Source organism: Fukomys damarensis, unplaced genomic scaffold (assembly GCF_012274545.1).
Source record: "Fukomys damarensis isolate Sample0158 unplaced genomic scaffold, DMR_v1.0_HiC HiC_scaffold_5, whole genome shotgun sequence".
Taxonomy (NCBI): Eukaryota; Metazoa; Chordata; class Mammalia; order Rodentia; family Bathyergidae; genus Fukomys; species Fukomys damarensis.
Genome location: NW_022900917.1, coordinates 84,885,861 through 84,908,981, shown reverse-complemented (window position 1 = coordinate 84,908,981; position 23,121 = coordinate 84,885,861). Strand labels below are relative to the sequence as shown.

At 39.7% G+C, this 23,121-nt stretch overlaps 1 protein-coding gene across 1 annotated transcript in view; it reads right to left on the bottom strand.

Annotated features, from left to right (window-relative positions):
- The window catches only part of Has2 (hyaluronan synthase 2), a 24,064-nt gene continuing 943 nt past the window's right edge, over nt 1-23,121 (bottom strand). Inside the window, exons 2-4 of the mRNA XM_010635417.2 lie at nt 13,017-13,643; nt 2,677-2,778; nt 1-1,330 (exon numbers count right to left, since the gene is read on the bottom strand). Of these exons, the coding sequence (XP_010633719.1) occupies nt 401-1,330; nt 2,677-2,778; nt 13,017-13,643 (1,659 nt within the window). The 3' untranslated portion in view covers nt 1-400. The remainder of the gene's footprint in view (nt 1,331-2,676; nt 2,779-13,016; nt 13,644-23,121) is intronic.

The window sequence follows — 23,121 nt, the reverse complement described above, 5'->3', positions numbered from 1 at the left end:
AATCCTTCCAAAACATTAGCTATCAAACAGTCTGTAAGTTATGTTGTATAGGTTGAAAGAACTTTTCCTTGAGTTTCCAAAACGTTTTCTTCCATGGTAACCCAGAAAAGCACGGCTAGTGAGGTATATAGGGCAGCACTGTCAGGCGGACGCACAGTCAGGACAAAGTGCATAAACAAGGCATTCATTCCACCTCATACACGTAACAGGTCACACCTCACGGTCTGCTTACTGATACATCATTTCACTTTGGCAGAATCAAAAGAAACCCATATAAATGTCTTTGTTCAAGTTCCAGCAGCAGTGATGTGTCTCCTTGGTGGCGCTATCTGTGGCCACAAACTGTACAGCCCCTCGAGGGAATCACTGGAGTGTGACTGCAATGTCAAACCAGGGACGGTCATACGTCCAGCACCATGTCATACTGTTGTCCTTTCTTCCGCCTGCCACACTTATTGATGAGGACCACGTACAGTGTCAACAGCATGACCCAATAGCATGCGTAGAGCAGGGTTCCAACAATTAAAACTGTCTGTTTGGATTCAGAAAATGGCTTTTTAGATTCCTTATAAATGGTGAAAATCACACCACCCAGGAGAATTGTAAACCAAACTGACACTGGGATGAGTCCTATGAAGTTGACAACAATGGTTTTCCTTCCGGATGTACCCCACCCAGCTTTGTTTATTGTTGCAATTGCAAACATTTTGGCAGGAAGTAAACTTGACATGTACAACACGGAGTAGAGAGACATAAAGACCATGACGATGTTTCCTCTGAGGCAGCTGGCAAACGATGATTTTATGAGGCCTACCAGCTGGACAGTTAACAAGAAGAGAAGGATGTTCCATATTTTACCCCTATAGAAGAGCTGGATTACAGTGGCAATGAGAAAGAAAGGGAAAAATCCAGTGATGACTGCCTCATAGGTCATCCACAAGTGATGCTTATGGAACCACATTGCATTGTATAGCCACTCTCGGAAGTAAGACTTGCTCCAGCGGGTCTGCTGGTTCAACCATCTGAGATACTCGATTGGGGTTTCGGTAAGGCACTTGGATCGAGCTGTGTATTTCGTGGCATAGCCCAGACTCAGCACCCGATTCGTTAGGTGCCTGTCGTCACCAAAACTACACTGGTTGCCCATGAACTCTTGACTGTACCAGTCTTCCACAAACTCGTGCAGCAAAGAGTTTCTGTACATTCCCAGAGGTCCACTGATGCACTGGACACACCCGAAATAGGACTGACAGGCCCTTTCTATGTTAAAAGCCATCCAGTATCTCACACTGCTCAGGAAAGATATCCAGGAATCATACTTGTTTAAAATCTGCAAAGGAAATAAATAAAAAGTAAGTGTCAGCTGCAAATACCAAGCAAACCTGAAGCATCCTGAGATTGCAACTTAGCATGAGATTTGTTGTTCTCTACTGCTATTTTGGCATCTTTTCTCTTTTTGACATGGTTACATTTTTCTTCTCTGTTTTCAGTTGTGTGTGCATGTCAGTCCATAGATTTCTCTCAAGCATTCCTCCCTGTCACCAACAACATGAAGGTTTGAATGTCCTAGTCCCTGCTGCTCTGGTTAATTTCCTACTGCTCCGGTTCAACTTTGCTTCCTTTGCTGTTCTTCTCTGTAATGCTGGTGATGAAGGACATGGCTCTGACCACCCCATAAAATTTGAATCCTGAAATAATGCTTCCTATAACGACTATTGCAAATTATAAGCTGCTTCTTGGCAATATGTCTAAAGTCTCTCTCGGTCTCACTTGGACTGCAATTTCCTCTGGAGTGTGCATGCCTTCTTATTACCATCGGGCTTTCTTTTTTCTTTTTGATGCATTCCTTTGCCTTCACTATCAACATGCTGATACAGATGGACAAGATGACAATACAACATCAAACATTAATGTTCACTTTCCATATCTCTTATTTTTTTTTTGCTAAAACCTAACTTCATTTGTCAGTTTTCAGTGTTCCTTTGTCATGTTTTCAGAGGACTCCTTTTCATCATAGTACTACTCTTTCATATACACCTGGGTTTGTTTTTTTTTTTTTTTCCACCTTATAGGATTCAAATTTGCTTCATTTGTATTTGTTGTTCACAAACAGTTTCTCTATTGATAATAAAGGATGGGTGATATTGGAAAACTCACTTATTAACTTTTTCCTTTCTCACTAGTGTAAGTTTGAGTTCTATTTCTCTTTCCTGTACTTGCTTTTCCATTTTTATCTTTTACCAACCACAATTTGGCTACCATTTAAGCACAGAGGTATAAGACGTAATCTATTCTCTACATACTTCCATTTCTCTACTCTTGTAGCTAACTGAACTCCAATGTCAAATTTTAGCACTTTTTAGAACTTATAATTTTAGTTTTTTAGAACTTTGAACATTAAGTTTTTGACCAAGGGTGTATAGTGGAAAGCATTAGACATCTATGTCATATTGTATATAAATTATCAGCCACTGTAGCTACAGGTTATATGCTGGCAAGAAAATCATAAATCATTTCAATTTAGCTAGAAAAGAGGCCATATAAGGCACAGTCCAATGTGCCATGAGCATTGAGAACAGTAATTAGCACAGAATTAAGTATATATGCAATAAGTACATATCCAGTGAATCAATGAATATTAAAAGTGTCGCATGCCAAAAAAGAAGCCATGTGCACCTGGACATCTCCCCCAACACCTCCAACCATAGGGTCTTCCTCTAAAACTTTTACCATCTCCACGGATGAGGCAGGGTCAAGCATGGTATCTGAGTCACAAACCTGTAGAGAGAAAAGCAGAAAATGGGTTAATGCAAAGAATGAGCTCTGAGTGCATTTCATTAGTCACAACTAGGCGCAAGTGTCATGCTCTCGGCCTTCCTGTGACAAGACCTCAGAAAACATGCATCACAGGGATGGCAGGGTATGTTAGACCATGACCAGTAGGAGTGTTTATTTGTCAGCAGTCTCATATTTAAGTTAATGGCACTGCTAGGTAGAAGAGCTAAGATTACTTTTTGGGCAGGAACTTTAGGGTAAGCAGATTGTGCAGGTTTTCAAGAGATGTTCCAAATTTCAGCAATGAGAGGCTCATGTCCTGATTATACTCTGGGCCTGGGAAATGCAGAGGACTTCGCACCATAAATGTCTTTTATCAATTGCTTAAATAAGTCTTTTAAGCAACTTATCCCTTAGTTCTGAATAATGAAATATTCTACAGTGGTATATTGAAAGGAAGGTGTATTTGGCAAAGATTTTCTAACATGTAGTAGGCTGAATAAGAGAACAGAGAGCAATTCTATAGGGTAAAAGAAGAAACAAAAAGAAATGAAGAGCAGTTCTTCTGCGGATGACTGAGTAGTCCTGAAGCAGATGTTCACACAATTTGTCTTTTACAAATAAACGACATTGCATCAAGAAGGGAGCAGCAGGGCCTTAAGAGAAACATGTTATTCTAGAGTGTCGACTGCTCACCTAAGCTTTAGTTTAAAAATCACCATAAGGCAGTCCACAGAGGTAGATTATTATTCTTAAAAACAATCGTTGTATGAAAAAAATCCAAAACCAATGCTGAAACCAAACCAGCCACCACTAAAGCAGGAGACTTGAGGCTGGGTGGTTTAGAGGAGTTTGTCTATCACACTGCCAGTCAGTCCAGCTTTACTGTTTGGACCGAATCCGGAGGAGGTCTACTTACAAGTCTGTGACACATGAGGCCGTTCCATCAAGAATGGGCCACGTGTGTAACAGGGATGTCACAGGCACACGGGCTGGTGTGAGCGAAACTGTGACATCACTCAAGCTAACTTCTCAGGGAGCAGCCCTATTGTTGAGCAACACACAACTGTATTCATAACCAAAAGTAACTTTTTAACTGTTCTCCGACTTCTAAAAAATGCACTAAGCAAGCAATTTGTAAAATCACAAAGGCTCAAAAGTTGAACATGATATCAGATATACTTAGCATGAATCCCTTGCACTGTTAGATAAGGAATCTCAAATTTTTCAAGTTTCTCCTTCAATTTTACTAATTGTATTAAGGACAATGCTAGTAAAAATAATAATTTAAATGAATCACTGAATGAAAGGACTTAAGCAGTAGGGATCCCCAGTTATAAAAAGTGAGCTAACCACCCTCTAGATTTAACTAATTTTAGTAATCAGGAAGTTAACATCTACACTTTTCAAATTTTACTTTACTTAATTAAAAGTATTCATTTTTCTAAAGAAAAGTATATTTTGGCATTTCATTTAAACTCAGCAGAGTCTCATTTATTTTTATGCTAGAAACAGGATTTTACTAACATTGAAGTCCAAACATCCCAAGCCTCTGGAAGGCAGCCAGTCACCTGACAGAGACTTTTTGCCTCCCCACTGCCTTGCTTGTCCCTGGTTTGGATGTGGCTACAAGGTGGGGGCACAGAAAAGTTAAGGAGGAGTCCAAGACACCCTTAGAATCAGCACCTCAATTTTGTGGCCACACCCACCTCAATTTACTCAAGCTGGGAAAAGTAAAACCAGAAAGCTAAAATAAGACCAAACACAACAGGAAGGGAGCAATCTGGAGTTAATGTTCAAATAACTACGCTGCTTGTGAGCACAGCAGGCCAGGGAAACCGCCTCTGAAAGGACTGCACTTAACACTCCTCTGAGGTTCTGCATATTTAAATGGACCCTGCCCTCCCAGTTTCCAAAAGTGAGTGCCTGAAGTGGTGTGAGAAAGGCTGTTTGCTCCAGGAGGCTACTCTATAGAAGGGAAAGCTCTCAGAAATCTCCTGGGAAGGAGTTTGTCATATTGAGAGCAAAGAGCTGTAGAGATTTCAGTTTCTGGATACCTTTTGAATGAATGCCAACTAGAACGTTAGACTGTCAGTCTATAAAGTCATCACAGTGCCATTTGCTTACTAAGGTATAAAGAATACAGCTTTAGCTCTTAACATTCATACTTCAAGGTAAAATCTCTTGCCAATTTATGCCTGTTAATACAAGTATGCAGTTTCATGAACATGGGTTATTTAGCTCTGTGCTACAGTCTGAGAGAGATCCATACCTGACTATGCCAAAGTGGACCTCAATAAGGAAAAACTACAAGGTGTGGTCTGAATGCAGGGAGCAGAACTGATCAAAAGTCTTCTGGACCACACTGAAGATGGTCCTGTAAGTTCTGAAACCATGGGATTATTCACTGGTTGTAATATTTGCACTAAGGAGATATGGGAATGCAGCAAAGTCTCAAGGCATGAGTGGAGTGAGTGGAAAACATCAAAGACAGAATACATTATGGAGAGAACCAAGAATCAAGAACGTAAGACCATTGCCCTTTCGGCACCCTATCCAGCCAAGAGTTAACACCCTTTTGAATGAAAATGCAATGACTAAACCAGCAGAGGCAAGCTGAGACCTTCTGGTGAAGTCCAGGCTACTACCTCTTTCATTTTGGCCTTGGAGCTATGGACAGTTTCATAATTTAAATGACTGAAAAAAAATCAAAAAAATTTGTGCCATATATAAATTATAAGAAATTAAAATTTCACAGTCCATGAATAAAATTTTATTAAAGTCCAGCCATACTCACTCATTTACATGTACTGCACAATTGCTTTCACATGACAAGAACTAAAGCTGAACAGTTGAAAAGCCTGATACTTATTATCCAGACTTTTACAAGCGAAGTTTGTTACTCTGGGTTGAAAATAATCAGTTCCAGGAGAAGGGTTCTGTTTACATAAAAATAACAGCAATACTGAGATTAAATACATTTCAAACTCCTATTTTAATTTTATTAAATTTTTTGAAAGTTTCCTTCTGCTTTGTGTCATGAGGAACAATACTGCATAATGCACAGAACACTAATAATCTACTATACAGATTGTCGTTAGTCAAGATTTTGCCTGTTTTAAGAACAAATGACCACAAAATCAAGAACCCTTAATACAAGTATTGAGTCCTATAACTTACAACTCCTATGACCTTGGACAAGCTTTTTACTACCATCCCAATGCATTAGTGAGACAATATAACTACAAGTACTTTGTGAATTACAAGGGGACTATAGAGAAGCACGCTACAAACATAAAGTGATAACCCTTACATATTTTACTCTGTAAGCAAACTCAGGCCTAAAGGGTCATGGCAATCACTCCCACAAGTAGAGGATGCCTACAGAGAATCATAAGAACTAAAAAAACTTGGGACTGATTCCACATTGCAACTCTCTTATCATATGAACAAATTCAGATTTATTCAGAGCTACCTTTGGCATTCCTTCCATTGCAAATTATCTCATTGATCTGAAAAGTGAATCTACTTCACAACAATCCAAATAAAAATCTCCTCTGGAAATGTTACTATCTGTTCTATCCTATGCCTTTCCAATGCGAAGACCCAATCTAAAATGCTGTTTCTACATATTTATTTCTTTTTTTCATTCTTCACCATCTTTCCTTTCACCTCAACTAATGGATCCCCTTCTTTACCTCCTACTCCACTTGAAAAGGAATTGAAAGCCAATGGAGCAAGAGGAAATTGTTCTGACTGCCTTCAATGAGGAAACAAGTTGAAAATAAATCAATACCCCTCCGTTGCTACTAGTTTTGCCATTTTCCTGTTCTTAAGTTTTATTCCTTTCTTAACCCTGACTCTTCACCTTGCACTTGACCCAGTGAGTCTATCTCTAGAGTGTGAAATTTCTCTTGGTCCCTGTCATTACTTAACAACAAAGCAAACAGAAATTCTGTTTTCCCCACTCCCTAGCCATTGTCTTAATGATAAAACATAAAAAATTCAAAAATAGTTACTTAGGAAACACAAGATGGTGTTCCTTTCCCTAAACTCCTAATACTACGCCAGTGTACAGAAAGAAACACACCATGCAAGGCTTGGGAATCATAGAGGTCTGGGTGCCAACCCGCTGTTTCCCAGTAGGCAAACTTGGTACAGCTTCTTAACTTGGGGCTGCTTATTCATCTTCACAAGCCTCCATTCGTCAGGGGAAAACACGGCTAACCATATTGGTCTTGGAAGTCTATTGTAATAGTTAATGATATAATGCATTAAATCACTTAAGAGTGGCTAGCTCATAGGAAATGCTCAACAAAAGGCAGTCACTAAAAAGTGATACACCAAAGTGAAGGCAGAAATTCGTGAAACTAGGCAAGCAAGAGAAGGGGTCTCTGTTATAATTACTGTAAATAAGCTACAATGCACTCAAAGAGAAGAAAATCAATACCTCCTCTAGTATCTAAGAAATTAAAATGAAACAAGTTGAATTCTGGAGCAGGCGATATAAATGACTTCTGATTAGATTGTTAATTAGTGAAAATAAATAAAATAATTAACACTAGTTTGAACTGATTCTGAGTTGTCCACTACCTGCTGTAAGTCCCTGGGGGGTAATGCACTGAAGCTTACCCTGCAGCTAAGGGGACCTGGGCCCTCTGAGGGTCACAAGCATGTCGCATCTTTTTATTAACATCAAACTTTGGAATGTGATGCTACCAATAAGGGGAACTTGTTCTTTTTTGAAAGTATAGAAGCGTAGAAGGGCAATATTCACCTTTAAAATCTATACCCCGAGCTGGGCAAGGGGCACATGTCTATAATCCCAGCTGCTCAGGAGGCTGACAGGAGGGCTGAGGGTTCAAGGTCAGCCTGGGGAACTAAGCAAAACCCTGACTCAGAGTGAAATGAAGAGGTTGGGGACTCATTTAAGTACAAAGCCCTGTGTTCCATCTTCAGTACTGCCAATAAAACAAATAAAGTCTAGATGCTGAAAATTGTATTGTCTGGTGAAAAGGTATAAAGTATGACAGTTTCTGTGGGATTTTTCATATGCAGGATAAGGGGGAACCAAAAATGAGGACAAAAATAACCTTTGCAAAAACAGAATACCGAAAGCAATTTAGAATTTCTCACATAACCAAAAGGCTCATCCCAAGCTCACAGGGAGCTAGGTTACAGCTTAAGGACAGGTCTGCTTCGCACACACAAGGCCCTGGTTTCATCTCCAGCACTTATTTTAAAAACTGGATCATTAATGGCCATTTATTGTCATTACTTATACAACCACAGACTTCTAGGGCCTTATAAATGTCTCATGAGGCTCTATTTTTGTAAGTGTTGATTTTCTATTTATTTGGATTCTAGATAAATGAAATATAGATGTAAGTACACAGTTAAGTTTATAAGTCTCAGATTAAGTAGTAAATACAAAATCATAAAATCTAAAAAACTTCAAAGCTACAAAGATCCATTGAAATTAATAAGTAAAAACACTCCAGAAGAAAAAAATGCACTAAAATAATAATAATATGAATAACAAGCACCTTTCTTTGGGAAAGAGCAAAAGGCCTGGAAGGATTTTTTTTTCCTTAAAGTAATTAAGTTAATGATGAGGTCTCATGTCTAGCCAAGGAAAAATCTCTATATTGTAGCCACCTAAGAAGTTGGGCATTTCTGTTATTTTTCTTAAAAGGAAGCAGGAAGACATAAGCATTCCTTGTTAGAATGAATTTTCTAAATTGTCACAAAATGGGCTTCGGTCAGCCTATGATCTCTCCCATGCATTCAAATGAAAACAGCACTCACTGATTTCTCTTTTCCTTGTTAGGAAAGCTGGACATGCAAATTAACAGGAGGTACAAAGCAAAGGGGACAAGCCAGCTGCAAATTTTGGCAACAAAATGTTGTCACCTCTGCTGTTGGCAGTGAAACACTTAATCGGAATGTTTGGAGTTCTTCTAAGGAAAACCCGCCATGATGGTTTTCAAATCAGGGTGTCTCTATAAGCATCCCCAACTTTGGGGAGAAGGTAAAAACATGACAGTAACTGATGAAAGTAAATTCTGATGAGACTTTTTGTTTAGTTTTGCTCTCACTCTGGCAGAACTTCAGTGGGCTGCTAGAAGGAATCCGGAGGTTAAAGGATGTAAAATGACACTGAGTGGAGGCCTGCGTGGGGATCCAGACGTGACTGCAGCACTAACATGGGACACGAGGAACAGCTGCAGCACCGGTGGAAGCACAAAAACAGGAGAAATATGGCATTACGGAAACTATAAATAGGCAAACTGTTTACAATACGAAAGTGGAAATGCGGAGGCAAAGTGCCCTCTGTCCGACATCAGTGGACCTCGTGCCTGAGGTGGCCCCCACGGTCTGCCACAGGGTTCACGTATGTAAATGACCCGCGAAGCGCTGCGCATGTGGCTTTTGAGGTTAGAAGGCAATTTCAATCTGCAAATAAATCTTCAAATGCAGAATACATGAATAATGATAGTCAATGATGATAATGTACTATAATGAATGATGTAGCTTTATTTTTTCCACTTAAAGCATTTTGGTTATCTTGGATTCTACCCGATAAAATTAGTGATAAAATCATCTCTTATAATCTTCCATTTAGGAATATTCGTATGTGTTACGTACTTGGAAAGTATTCAGTTTAATATTGGGTAATTTATCTTGTACACATTAGGGGTACTATTTATTTCCTCCCTGTCTGATCAATTGGTAACCACTTAAATTGTAGTATGCATGATCAATGACAAGAGTGCAAATAAAGCAAGAAAATCATCTAGATATCAAAGTATACTTTGTCTTCTGATAATGTTATGTCAAAATAATACAAAAAAGTTAAATTAATCCAAAACTGTTTTTAAAATGAAGAAAAAGCAAAACGAAATACACCAGAAGGCATTGATCCATTGGTTTTATAATTGTTGCAAATAATTTTAATTTTGCTGTTTTTAAATTCTTTTAAAAACCTGTTAAATGTGCTGCTTTAGTAAATAAATGGAAGCAGTTCTCTGCCAAGGCAAGCAAGACTTTTGCTCTACTGTAAACAATATCTAATCCAATCAGAATTGGTCCTTTATTGAAGAAGTTTTCAAGGGCCTCTAGAAAACAAAACTAATTTTTAAAAAGCATCCTCATACTTTTTCATGTTTACATTCCCTTCATCTTTACTTCTCACTTCATTTTCCTCTGTTTTCCTACTTCCCATCTCTGATCATTGCTACGGGCACCCTCAGGTGAACCTGGAGCCGTGCTGGGTGTCTCCTAGAGCAGAACTTCCCCAGCGCTCTGTGCCGGTGTTACTGAGTCAAAAGCCCATGAAACTGGAAGAGTAGCCAGGAGAGAAAATGGCAGATGAAGTTGAGACAGACCAAGGGAATGGCAGCCAATAGTAAAGCCCTGTTCCTGCGAAGCCTAGCACACCAGAGGCCACAGGAGTGTAGGCAGAAAGATAATGAGTGGGCTGGGTACCACTGAGGCAGTGTAAGCAGAAGAGAAGAAAGATGGTCTTGAAAGTATTTGGATAGTGCTTTTGACTTGTTCCATAGCAGGACACAGGTCATCTGTTAGTAGTTAAGCAGAGTGGAGTTTGGACAGGGTTCTGGGAGTATGGTGAAGGTATGAAATAGCAGTTCATGAGAGCAACAAGCAAGACATGCAAACCCAGTGAACAAAAAGTGTCGATGACCAGATGTGGTTGGAAATCGGCCCCTTTGGCCATCTCTCTCCACAGTCAAGCAGCACTTTCCAGTAAGTACTCTCTCCTGAAGCACCACCTGAACTTTGCTTCCCTGTCTCAAATCAGCCTACACGCAGTGCTGTCACTGCTGACCCCTTCACACCTTTTTTCCCCTCTTGTCTTTCTGTGGATTCTGCTTTGTAATTTCTTTTTTTTTTTTTAGCTTTAATCATTTTCTTTTTTTTATTAAATAATTGAATTTATTGGTACATTTTAGGGATACAGTACAGTTACATTCATTGTTGGGATCTTGTACCTCTACATGACAGGTCTTCGTTCTCATTTTCTCCCCTTGTCCCTGCCCTCCCTTCACCCCTCCTCCCCTCCCCATTTACAAACACTTTATTTCCATCTTTTCATTTTCTCACATTTTTTTCTTTTCCCTTATTACCCTTCCCCTTCGCATCCTCCCTTCCCTGCACCTTTAGCCCCTGGCTTCCCATTTCACAATGTCAGTTACCTCATTAGGATTTTATGTACTATTACAGTTTATTCACACCAAAGCCAGGGCCAGTCAGAATAGAAGATGAGGGTTCTGTGTTTGGTTTGAACCTTATGAAATTCCCATTTTTATAGGTCAAGTAGTTAAATATCGGGGGATTGGTTGATGGGTGGCAGGATAAAATTACCAGTTTCAGAATGCAAAACATTTGTAATCTTATCTGCATGCTTGCACCCAGCTGGTAGCTCCAAGATGCACCACAGCCCAGTTGAGACCAACTGCTAGACTCATTCTATGTGGAGCTGCAGTGGGAGGACCATTCTTAGACCCAGGGCACAAACAGGAAGCTTACTCTACCCTCTCATATTCTGCATTATTCTTTCCTGGACAGGCACAGAGTAAAGTTGTCAAGGAAACAAACAAAATTCAAAACAAAACTCAAAAGTATGATGGGAGAAGGGGTTTGAAGGAGCAGACTAAGTGAAAGAAAGAACCCATATAATTGTGTCTTGATTAGAACTTACAAATGCAGCAGTTGTTTTAACTAGAAGTACAAGCAAAATATCAAAGCAGATGTTTTCTTACGTTAGGCACAAAGCTTCATTCTTTACATCCTCTAAGATCCTCTCTCATGCTCATGTCTAGATTAGGTCTTCTCATTTAGGCGCAAAGTTGCGTCATGTAAACACTACTGAAACTACCTTATTCACGAAGTTCCACCATCAAGAAATTAGGAGAAACTTGAGAAATTCTGTCAATTCCCTAGAAGTGAGATTAATATGCAGATGAGTATCGATGAAGAAAAGTCTCCAGTCTCTCCAGGTGTTAATTTTACTAACCCTCTTTTGACAATTAGCAGATACTATAATTTTTTAGTATGGGCTAGGTGAATGTATAAAATAGTACGAACACCTTTAAATATATGACAATACTATCATAAACAATTCTCCCTAAGCACCTGACATTAGACGTAATTATCTGAAACCACTGTGAGACTGGCTTATTCTCTCCCACCATCTGAGGCTCAGAGAGTTGGATTTAATCAATAACTGTGAATATTTGTGATCAGGGCCTTGGCCAGCTGACCTCATAGCCAATGATCACTCCCATCTCACTATTCTAAAAATTGACAGCCACGAATTTGTGGCAACAAAGCCCCTACAGGATAGGTCTTTTGAAAATAAGGATTTTATTTTTAAGAGGATCGGAAAATGGTTCCAGCTTAAACTAGACACATTTCACCCTTTTTGATATCATCACGCTCAAAATCAAACTACAAATTAAAATTTTAAAATGTATAAGAACCCTACTAAATATTCTAAAGAAAGCCTTAGTGAGAACTGCACTGAAAAACACAGAGTGCTGTCCGAGAGTTAATGAGAGACACAGCCAACCTGATTTCATACAAGCAAATATCATCACAAATGCTTTCAAAGGTCAAACTGGAGTGAGTGAGGTAATGCTGTTTGGGGAGTGAAATAAACATTATTTTGATTTTGCTCTAAGATTTTCTTTTTATATTCCCCTCCCACTTTCCATTTTGAATTCCTTACTCATAAAGCAAAATCACTGTCACTCCTCCCACTTTGCCCAATGTATGTGCAAAACCCTTTCTAGCTTTCCCTTCAGGCTGCAGATTTTCTCAAGATCCTTCTGCTCAGACAGACACTATTTTCTTACAGAGCCAGAGATTTTTTTTTTAAGTGTGGAAAATGATGTTGGATTTGACTTGGCAGAGCCAAGGGGACAGAGAAGGGAAGAGGGAGGGGAGGGAAGGGAAGGAAGGGTCTCTTATTAAAATAATCTTGATTTCTAACCAACACCATGGCACAGGTTGAGCATTTTCATAGATAGTTTTAACAGTTTTACAAGTTTTTTTTCCTCCCTTTCAAATAGTGCTTTCAACAGTCGTGCTGTTTTCCAATGGGCTGAAAGGAGCCCTGTGCTCAGAAGGGACAAGGATGGACTACAGCATATAACTGGAGAGACACAAAGGCTGCTTTATTCCACTATGTTTGCCCTGGGAGGAATTTGGAGACCTACCTGCACATAATCCACACTGCGTCCCAGGGCTCTGAAGGCTGTGTACATGACTTCTCGTTTTCCACCCCACTTTTGCATGATGCACACACTTTTATTGGCCAAGACCAACTGTGTCACGTGCTGTGAGCTCTCTTTATGTGATGCGTCCGTCTCACCAGGACCCTTCTCGTGGAAGTTGTTTCTCCAGATGTAAGTGGCTGACTTGTCCCTGCCCATGACTTCGCTGAAGATGTCCATCATGTAAAGGTCATCATCGGAGTTCCCATCTATGACCATGACAACCTTAATCCCAGGGTAGGTGAGCCTTTTCACAGATTGCAAACATTTTCGTAAGTAGTCTGGGTCTTCTTGATATGCAGCGATGCAAAGAGCAACAGTTTTGTTCAATTTAATGGGGGTTTCTAGAGATTTTTTCATTTTCCGGTGTTCCAAAAAGGCAAATAGGCTTTGGATGATGAGATGTGATGCTAAAAAGGCACCGTACAATCCAAAAGAGAAATAGTAATTATCCGTTTGGATAAACTGGTAGCCAACAATATAAGCAGCTGTGATTCCAAGGAGAAGAGAGACTCCAAAAAGTGTGGTTCCAATTATTCTCAGGATACATAGAAACCTCTCACAATGCATCTGCAATATAATTAGAGGATACCCAAGTTAACTAACCATTCCTGGCCAGGCTGATGATGCACACGGTGTCATGGGAGAAGCACCACACAAGGATTCAGGACTACATGAGTTTCTCACTCAACTTGCTATGTGCTTTCCACACCTTACTTTGCAGTTCTGCCAGAGCTGGCTATGGACACCCTTCTGCCATGATTCAGAGAGCTACTGCAAGAATCAAATGAGGTGACAGTGCTACTGAAAAACACAGTCTATTTAAGCAAATGCTTGGATGTGTTTTTGCTAATATGAGTTAGATCTTTTGACTGAGGCAGCATTCTGTGTACATGATCATAGGTAGGTATGGACATGACTTTTCTTAAAGCATGAAGCAGTCTTTCTTTCTGTACCATTCTTCCCCTCAGGGCCCGATAGTAATAAATGAAGAACACAAAGATTTTGCTGAATTTCTCATGTGTAATCTCATTTCATTCTGACATCCTGTCCACACAGCTAGCTGAAATTGGAGATCAGGATATCTGGCTTCTAGCCAGCTGTGTGACCTCAGTTGGTCACCTTACCTCTTCAGGACTTTTTATAAAATCTATTAAATGAAGGAATTGATATGTGATTATTTCCAAATTCCCCTCTGACATTAAAAATTCTCCATCCTGAGATATTCTGCATAATTATCTCTCACAGCCCCTATGACCCTGAACTGTTCACTTTTGTTCAGCTGTCTGTGTTTACCATCACCAACATTAGATGGTTAGATTCTGGGGCTTAGGAACCTTACTGGAATACAGTAAGTATATAATAAATGTTTACATAAATAACAAATACATTAGTGCTTAATTTCAACAGGTGAGTTTCTAGCTTATCAAAAGCTGCTGAATGTTAGACTTGAAACCTGTTTCAATTCTTAGTAATAGTCAATTTTTAACACATCCCTATATGTTGTGTATCTCCTAAATAGGGTTTTAAGCAACTCACAGACAGGAGAGCATTTTTTTTGTGTTTCTCAAAGCATTTTCAGTGCTGAGTACTGAAAGGATCCTTGGTGTAAATCTTTTAGTTTTCTTCTCCCCATGATGTTTTATGCCCTCCTCTCCTAAGAATAAACCATCATGAGTGAGATAATGGGTATAAATGTGTTCCATTTTCTGTCCTTCACATCAACTTTGGATGCTCATCACATTTATATATGATTAGTGCTTAATCATTTTTCTTTGACCCAGCTAATTTTTCAAGGCTGAATATATTTACTATAAATGAAAATTTAAGTTTTATGCTAAGCAATTATCTCTAGAAAACCTCTTGCTTGACATACTGTGTATATCTCCCTGATCCTCATCAAAGTCAGAATTGAATGTCTACATGGCATCTATACTGTCTGGGCTGTTAATGGTTGCATGGCCATCACAGTGTTAAGGGGCACAGGGCATCACTCTTGCATTCACATTCGATGATCATACACTGAGAGTGCTGACTGGCTGTGCTTTATGTTTCTGCATTACATTCCTAGGAAACTTCAGCAAAGCTGCTTACAAACTGCATTATCGTTCATCCTGAGCACAGACTATGTATGCACCATTAGTCTACTCTAGCCTCTGGAAGTTCAAGAGCACCACTTCCAGGAGTGTCCTTTAAAAGAGGGGCAGCACCTCCTCCTATCTCTCTTTCTCTTCCATGGGTTTTATATACATAATCAAAAGATGCTAGGACCCCACAAGACCTCAAGACTGAGCTTGGTCCTTGAACTGCCATATGGAAAGGAGCCTCCCACCAGCCTGGAACTCCTGAGTTAGTACGAAATCAGTTCTTGGTTTTTGTTGCTTCTTTGGTTACCCATTGTGCACTTAATTCACTTTTCTGAAACACACTAGATAATACAGAGCAGTCTGGAGACCAGGCTTCAAGCTTGCTGACATCAATTTGTTCTGTAAAATACAGGTAATAATACTGTCAAACATTCTTTACAGGGTTGTGCTGAGGAGAAAAATGAGATAAAGTTTGAGAAAGAGTTTTAACAAAACAAACACAATGCAGTTTAAGGTGGCAGTTAAAGAGTGTAAAAAATACACAAAACACCAGTTTTTGTTCCACTTTCAGCAGCTACATAAGCCACCACACACTCAAGAAGGGAGCTTGATAAAAGTAATCCAACACAAAAGAGAGCTGAGACCACTGGAAGGTGGTGAAATGCTGAGTTTTCAGGAAAGGGAAGGAAAGCATCATCCCTTGCTCATTAACACAGTTGGTGGGATGCTAAACAATCCCAAAGGGCAAATTAACCAGTGCCCAAAGGTGCTGGAAGCACCAGACTTGGAACTTGTCATTTCCAAGACATGAGTCATTCTCACAAGAGTGAAAAATTTCAAGGCGACTAAAGCACTAAGCCAGGGAGCAGCTTAAGTGTGTGTTTAGCTTGTGTTCGAAATCACTACCACCAGCAAGAGAACTGTCTGCCATTCTTTTCCATTATTCACATTTTCCTTGCTTTTATCAGCACATGTGGCCAGAGAGTAGTCACACAGCATCTGCTGGCCACAGCTGAAGTGGGAACACCCACTTACATCATCGGAGTCTACAAAATACCCTTTTGAAGCCTGGGAAAATTTACCAGCAAACTGCAGCAATGTGGCTAGAATTGAACCTTTATATTCCTGCTCAATATCTCAGAGTTTCTTTCCATGCCACACACAGCATTTCGGGGTAGCCAAAGGCACATTTTAGAGCCAGCTTTGCTGAGGGAAGACATTGATCTCTGAGGGTGATATACAGGATACATTTTAAATAATTTCCTTTAATAGTTTCACCAGTATGGACACCATGTGTCCAACTTCTGAGACAATCCCTATTGAAAGGTTCCATTTCATAAGCATACTCTCCTGGTGAAACAGGAACGTGTCTGCATTTCTGTGTTTTGTTACATTAGAAAAACAGGGTTAGTTAGATCATAATAGGATAATAGGAAATTGGCACCATTTATATAATAACTTCTCCATAGAATTCTAGGCTGACTCTTATGGAATGGCTTAATGTAACGCAAGCTCTACAAAGTCAACAGATAATGTGCTCCAAGTACCTAGAAAAGTGCCCAATTTATACTTGGTATTCATTAAATTTTTTTATATAAATGAATGTAATTTCATCAGCCTTATCTTCATCATCATTATACTAGCAGCTAACATTTACTTATTAGAGTTTAGACAGTGGAGCATATTTTTGTTTAGTAGATGATCTTATTTAATCTTAGTGACCTGAGCTAGCCAGTACAACATTCGTCTCTGGGTGCCACATGTACATACATATAACAAGCAAGCCAACATGCCAAGTATTTATCTGCCCAGAATCACAGAGCAGGAACAGGACCCACACAGTGCCCTAAAGTTCCAGACTAAAGTAAATATTTATTCAATAGATTTGAATCTTCACAACAAAATAAGCAGCATTTTTCTGTTTCTGGCTAAAAATGCTATGCCATTCAAGGAAAAAGAGGGAACACACATTGAAGGTGGTCTTTCTGTGGCTGTGGAAAGTGGGAATGTGTACTCACCGGAGAACAGATACAGGCTGGCCAACTCTGAGGGTTTCCGGGTCAGACACTTTCCTATATGAGAGTAGCCTAAGGATCATGCAATGGGATTGATTCAAAAGGCTGGTTTCATCTAGGAAGTATAAATTCTGCTCCTGTGCCAGCAGATGACAGGAGAAAGGCACTAGTGTTGCGACTGCCTCCACCTGTGGGCGGCACAAAGCCCAGACGGGGCACTGGGTTACTGTGCACTGGAGCCTTTTCTTCCCCCTAACCTTTTATATTACTCAGAGAGCAAAAAGTTGGATGGCTGGGGAATCACAGCTGCTCTCACTGCCCATTCAGGGGCAAGAACTGAGTTCCCATGCTTTCATACAGGAACCTGCCCTTTCTGAGATGGGAAAGCAGAAATGAACTCACCTCACTGAGTCAATGCCCAAGATTAAGTCAGATGCTCCTCTTCTTAGAGGCTGTAGTTTACAACTCCTTTCTAAAGTAAGTCCTCCACCCTGGCCTCTCCCCAACCCCGACACAGTCTCCTCTTGCAGTGTAGCTTGCTTTTCTGATTTTTGCCTCTGGCCATAAGAACCTATATGTCCAGTGACTCTTGTGTCCTGGTACCAAAGTTGAGCTTGTTGTACAGGTGGTATTAAGGAATATATTTTGAGTAAATGAATAAATTAATTTGGATTCAGTCAGTCAGTGCTGACTGACAAGCACAGTATCCCTGTCTTCATTATAGGGGGAGTGGATAGATAATAAAAGCCAAACAGGGTGCACTGTTTTTCTTTCTTTTTCCATTTTCTTAAGCAGACCCTATAATTTATTGCCAAATGTCTACAGGTAGTGGCTGTGGGGAGTTTCCATAAGAAATTTGTTTAACAGTGAAAATATGCATGTTCCCCAAAAGCAGCTACAGCACTTTGAGTTGCAATCTGTGCTATCTTATGAGTTCCAGGGTCAAGTTTGGGACTTGAAGGATCATAAAAGTATCTTTTATCAACCTGAAACCTATTATCTTTGTACTGTCCATTAATCCACAGTTTTGTATTTGGCTCCATTAGAACCAAATTGTGATTATGTGTGCATGTGTGTGGTGGCTCTTCTACTGGAGAAATTTTGTGGCATCAACAAGAGTAGCGCAAGTTTTGAAAACAGATATACTAGTATTAAATCCAGCTCTGCCACTCCAGAGAATTTGGTATTGGAAACCAGACTGAGTTGGGATAGAATCCTAGATCTTCCTCTTAATGGCTGTTATGTTTCTAATGCTGAGACAATACACTGGACATGTATAATTTAAAAGAAAATAGGTTTACTCTGGCTCACAGTTTTAGAGGTTTTAGTCCATGGTCAACTGGGCTCTAAGGCAGAAACACCATGGTAGAAGGGCATGACAGAGAAAAGCTGCTTACCTCACATCTTCAGAAAGCAGAGACAATGAGAGAGCCAAACAGAACACACCCATCCAAGTTATGCCCCCACTGACCTTCCTCCGCTGGACCTACCTCCTAATAGCTCAGCCAATGACAAAGTTCTCCATGGATTAACCTACTTGTGAGGCTGTGCTCACAAAAGCAAATCAATTTCCAGTAGCCCCACCCCTGAACACATGGAACTTTGGGGGGGGACACTTCAGAGCCAAACCACAAGGGTGAACTTGAAAAAATTACAAAATACTTCCCATCGTCACTTAATTCATCTATAATATGAAGTTAATCATACTGACTCACAAAACAGATTATGAGATTAGAAGGAACTCATCTGAATATCTAAAAAGAAGTAAATGACAATTAGATCTCAGCAATGTTAGTTTCTTTCCAGTAACTACCTAATGGCCCTTACTCTTGCCCTTTAACCCATTGTTTGTCAGTAACAAGTAATGACCATGGCATAGTGAAAAGAACAGAAGGACCGAGAATTAGAAGAAATAGATTTAATCCAAGTTCTGTTTTACATTTGCTATCTGACTTGAGACAAAATTTTTGAGTGTTCTGAGTAAGCCATGTGTCCTTGAAAAATTCAGTTAATATTTTTGAACTTCTAACTTTTAGAGGTAGAATTGAGACAAAAATATTCATTAATTTGAATATTTATGATCCATCACAGAATATCTACAAAAAGGATGAACACAGATTGCACTCAGTGCTCCCTCTCCATCCAGGCTCTTCATCCAGGCTCTTCATCACAGTCACCTGATGAGAGCAGACACCAAGCTTTGAGAGTACCTTAGGGGTGCTGCATCATTTCCTCATCTGCTGCATGAGAATAATCCCACCTTGCAGGATGGCATTAGCTAGTAAGAGCAGCATGTACAAGGCCTGGCACTTAAATACACTGTGCATTCAACAGTTCATTGTTACTGTCATTATTATTACCACTGCAAGACATTTTTAGTCCAGAGGAAGAGTAATAAGTTGCAAGATACATTTGTGATTTCTCTCTTCAGCATTATATTCTGAAATCTACTGATGACTAGGTCTTATTCTAATTTAAGTCAGGTTGTTTTAACTTGTCGATATGTAAGCACACAGGCAAAAGGATGACAGGAGACATTTTAATATCTCCTTAATGAAAGTATTTCTCAAAAGCTTACATCTAATAAGTAGAACTGTTTAGGAACAGAGATTTTCTTTAGCCATAAACTCATGTGGGAGAATTAGAAATAGACTTCCCATTATATGTGGAATAACCTAAATTTGGGATATGAATCTGGGCAGGTGGATGGAAACCTACTTCTGTCTAATAAGACACTTGCACTGTGGATATCTTCTCAGAAATCACCAAGGTCAGTGACCAAAGGATAAAAAGCAGTGGCTCCTGAATTTGGCTGTAGACCACACTGCCAGGTTACCTGAAACAGTTACTGTTAAGTCTCCCCAGGAAATGGCAGTGTGCATCAAAGTTTGGTTTAACAACACTGTTAGGATCAGACTTCATATCCTCATTTACATTGGCATACCCTCCTTAAGTATTCCCTCCACCACTGTCCCCAACTAGAAATCTGAGACAGGGGAACACAGAAGTCCCTCCTGATGGTACACACACGAGCACAGTAGCCTCTGGGGCTCAACACATGGTGCTCCTTGCCCTAGGCCCTGCTGACCTCCTCTGCCTCTCTGGCTTTGAAGTCTATCTTTTTCTCCCCTGCCCCACTGCAGGTTCCCTCAGGAAGACTCTGGAGCCAAGCTCACAGGATTAGGATACAAGCCTTTTAAAGGTCTTTTCACCCCTGTGTTGGCTGGATCTAGACTTTCAGGTTTCAGATTTCTCTGAAACCATTGACTGTAATCATTCACTCACAGGAGGTCTGTTCTTCCAATTGCTCTATTGGTTCCTGAACTTCACCGTCCTAAACTTAGTGCACAGTGAAGTGGAAATTACGAAGACTGACACAGGATCTTGGGTGTGTATACACCAATGCTGGGTCTTGGGCTGTCTCCATAGGTCAAAACCCCCCAGCCACACGTAGCCAGCCGTGATGTCTCTCCTGATCCTCTCAAGCGGTGTGAATGTTCCTCAGTCTGAGACCCCACAGAACTTCACTGCTGTAGCTGCAGCATCATCTGGTTGAAGGTCATCATACTGACCTTGTGGAGTGAACTCCAGCACCCTTAGCCCTGTGACTTTGACTGAGCTGATTAACTTTCCTGCAGCAAGTCTCCTTTATTGATAAAATTACTTTTGAAAGTTAGGATGAAAAATACGATAAATCCAAACTGCCTCTTTGGGGCCTGAAACATACTAGACATGCAATAAACAACAGCTCTCCTTTCTTCTGGGCCAGATCATATTTTGACTTACAGTATGGTTATCTGAAAACACTTTTTAGGCTTACTTTTGTTGTCCAGTTATTAAGACTGAGCCCAGTGGTAACTGAGCTCCATCCCAAGCTCTTTTTATGTTTAATTCTGAGATGCATTCTCACTAAGTTGGCTGGCCTTCAACCTGCTATCCTCCTGCCTCAGCCTCTCAACTAACTGGGTTTACAGGCAGGTAGCATCACACTAGCTTCGGGTTAATTTTATTTTTTAATTATCTGAAGTATTAGTTGAGACATTCATTAATACTTATTTAATTTTAAAATAAAATATTTAATGCTATGACCTTGTTATATTTAATTAATTCATATATCAATGATGTTTTCCACATAGCTAACCTTAAAAATATTCAAGGCTTAAATAAGGGCTGAGAATATAACTCAGTGGTAGAGTGCTTGCCTACCATAAGCAAGATCTGTATCTATACCTATAATCCCCCCTCTCTCTATATCTAGATATCTAGATATCTATCTTAGATAGATATCTATCTATATGAGCAAGATACACATATATATTTATATACATACATATACAGTCTTAAATAATATAAGGTTATATGTAGTTGGATGATTTTTTTATTTTAGTGTAGAAAGCTGCTAAAGCGGAAATGAGCCTGAGGAAGTAGAGTTGGCTTTCTGCTCAGGGAGTTGCCGCTCACCTGGCTAACACGTCAGCTGCTATGAGCCCTGCTTCTGAAGGTCTTAGAGGAACACAGCCTGGGTATGCATAGATAAAAAGGGGAACCCAGAGAAAGACACTTGGTTTCTACTTTGTTCTCCCCCCCTTTTTTTTTTTTTTGGTACTGGGGATCAAGGCAGATGCCATTCACATTTGGAGTGGAGTAAGAGCACAAACTACTTGTTTCTTGTTCTTGGATTTAATGTGTCACTGCATAATGTAACTTTGCCCTAGGGGATCTCCACTTTGATCTTAAGGAAAGGACTTTCCTTCCACAAAGCCAGTAACAGAAAGTAAAACAATCATTGAAAGGTATGTGTTTACAAACTCAAGAGAAAATAGTGACAAGCAATCTTGGTTAGTACAGAGACCCTATATGTAACAGTATTTATGAAACTCAACATTGCATGGCTATATCTTATAGACTTAACAAAAAAATTCATTCCAAGCTAACTTATTTTCTAGTAACAGTTTATTCCACCTTTGCATAATCCCTGTTTCACACGAAGATAGCTGATTAAATATCGTCTTTGCTTTGCGAAGACTGATATTCAAATTTGATGCTAGTTAAATCTTCACATTGAGGCTATACTCTTAAGTGAAATTAATAAGTCACACATGTGTAAATACCAAATAGTTTCTCTGGTATGAAAAATTAAAAGTGTAAATAAAGGTCAAAATGTATAATTGATATTGTGTAACAGGAAGAAAAGTCTAAAGAGTAGAGGAAGTGGGAGAGGTAGGGAAAAGGGAAAAAAGGGAAAAGAAAAAATATTTAAAAAGGAAAAACATGGAAACAATGTCTTTGTAAACACGGAAGGGTGAGGGGGCGAAGGGAGGCCTGTGGAATGGGGAAAAATAAGAACCACGATAAGTCTTGTAAAGTTACAAGATCCCAATGATGAATGTAACTGTACTGCATACCTAAAAATGTATCACTAAACTTAATAAAGATTAAAAAACAATAGGGAAAGCATGAAACTTTAACTGAAAATAAAAAAATTACCAAGCAGCTAACGAAACCCATCATAAAGACAATGTGTTTTACACGGTATCTCGGCTGTGTGTGTAACCTAATTCTACCTCTAGGGAAAAAAATGTAGTAAAAACTAGTTTTATGAATGAGTTGATTTGCACACACTGAAAAGAAAAAAAGAAAAAGCTTAACGTTTTCAACCCAATTCTGTAAAATGTGAAACATTATCTACAAATAGCTTGATAAGCAGATATCTGTTTGAGCCCACTGAACAGAAATGCATATTTTAAACTTCCTATCATAAGTTTGGCTATGTGTTAACCATTAAAAGGTTTTTTTTCTTAAAAAGATCTTTACGAAATCACGGCCTGCACACGGCCTCTGGAGGAGCCCCATCCTGCGTCCCGGCTGCAAGAGACTGGCGAGCTCAGCCCGCAGCAGCGCGGTCCTCCGCCCCTGCACCGAGCGCGGCCGGGGAAGCCCTGCGCG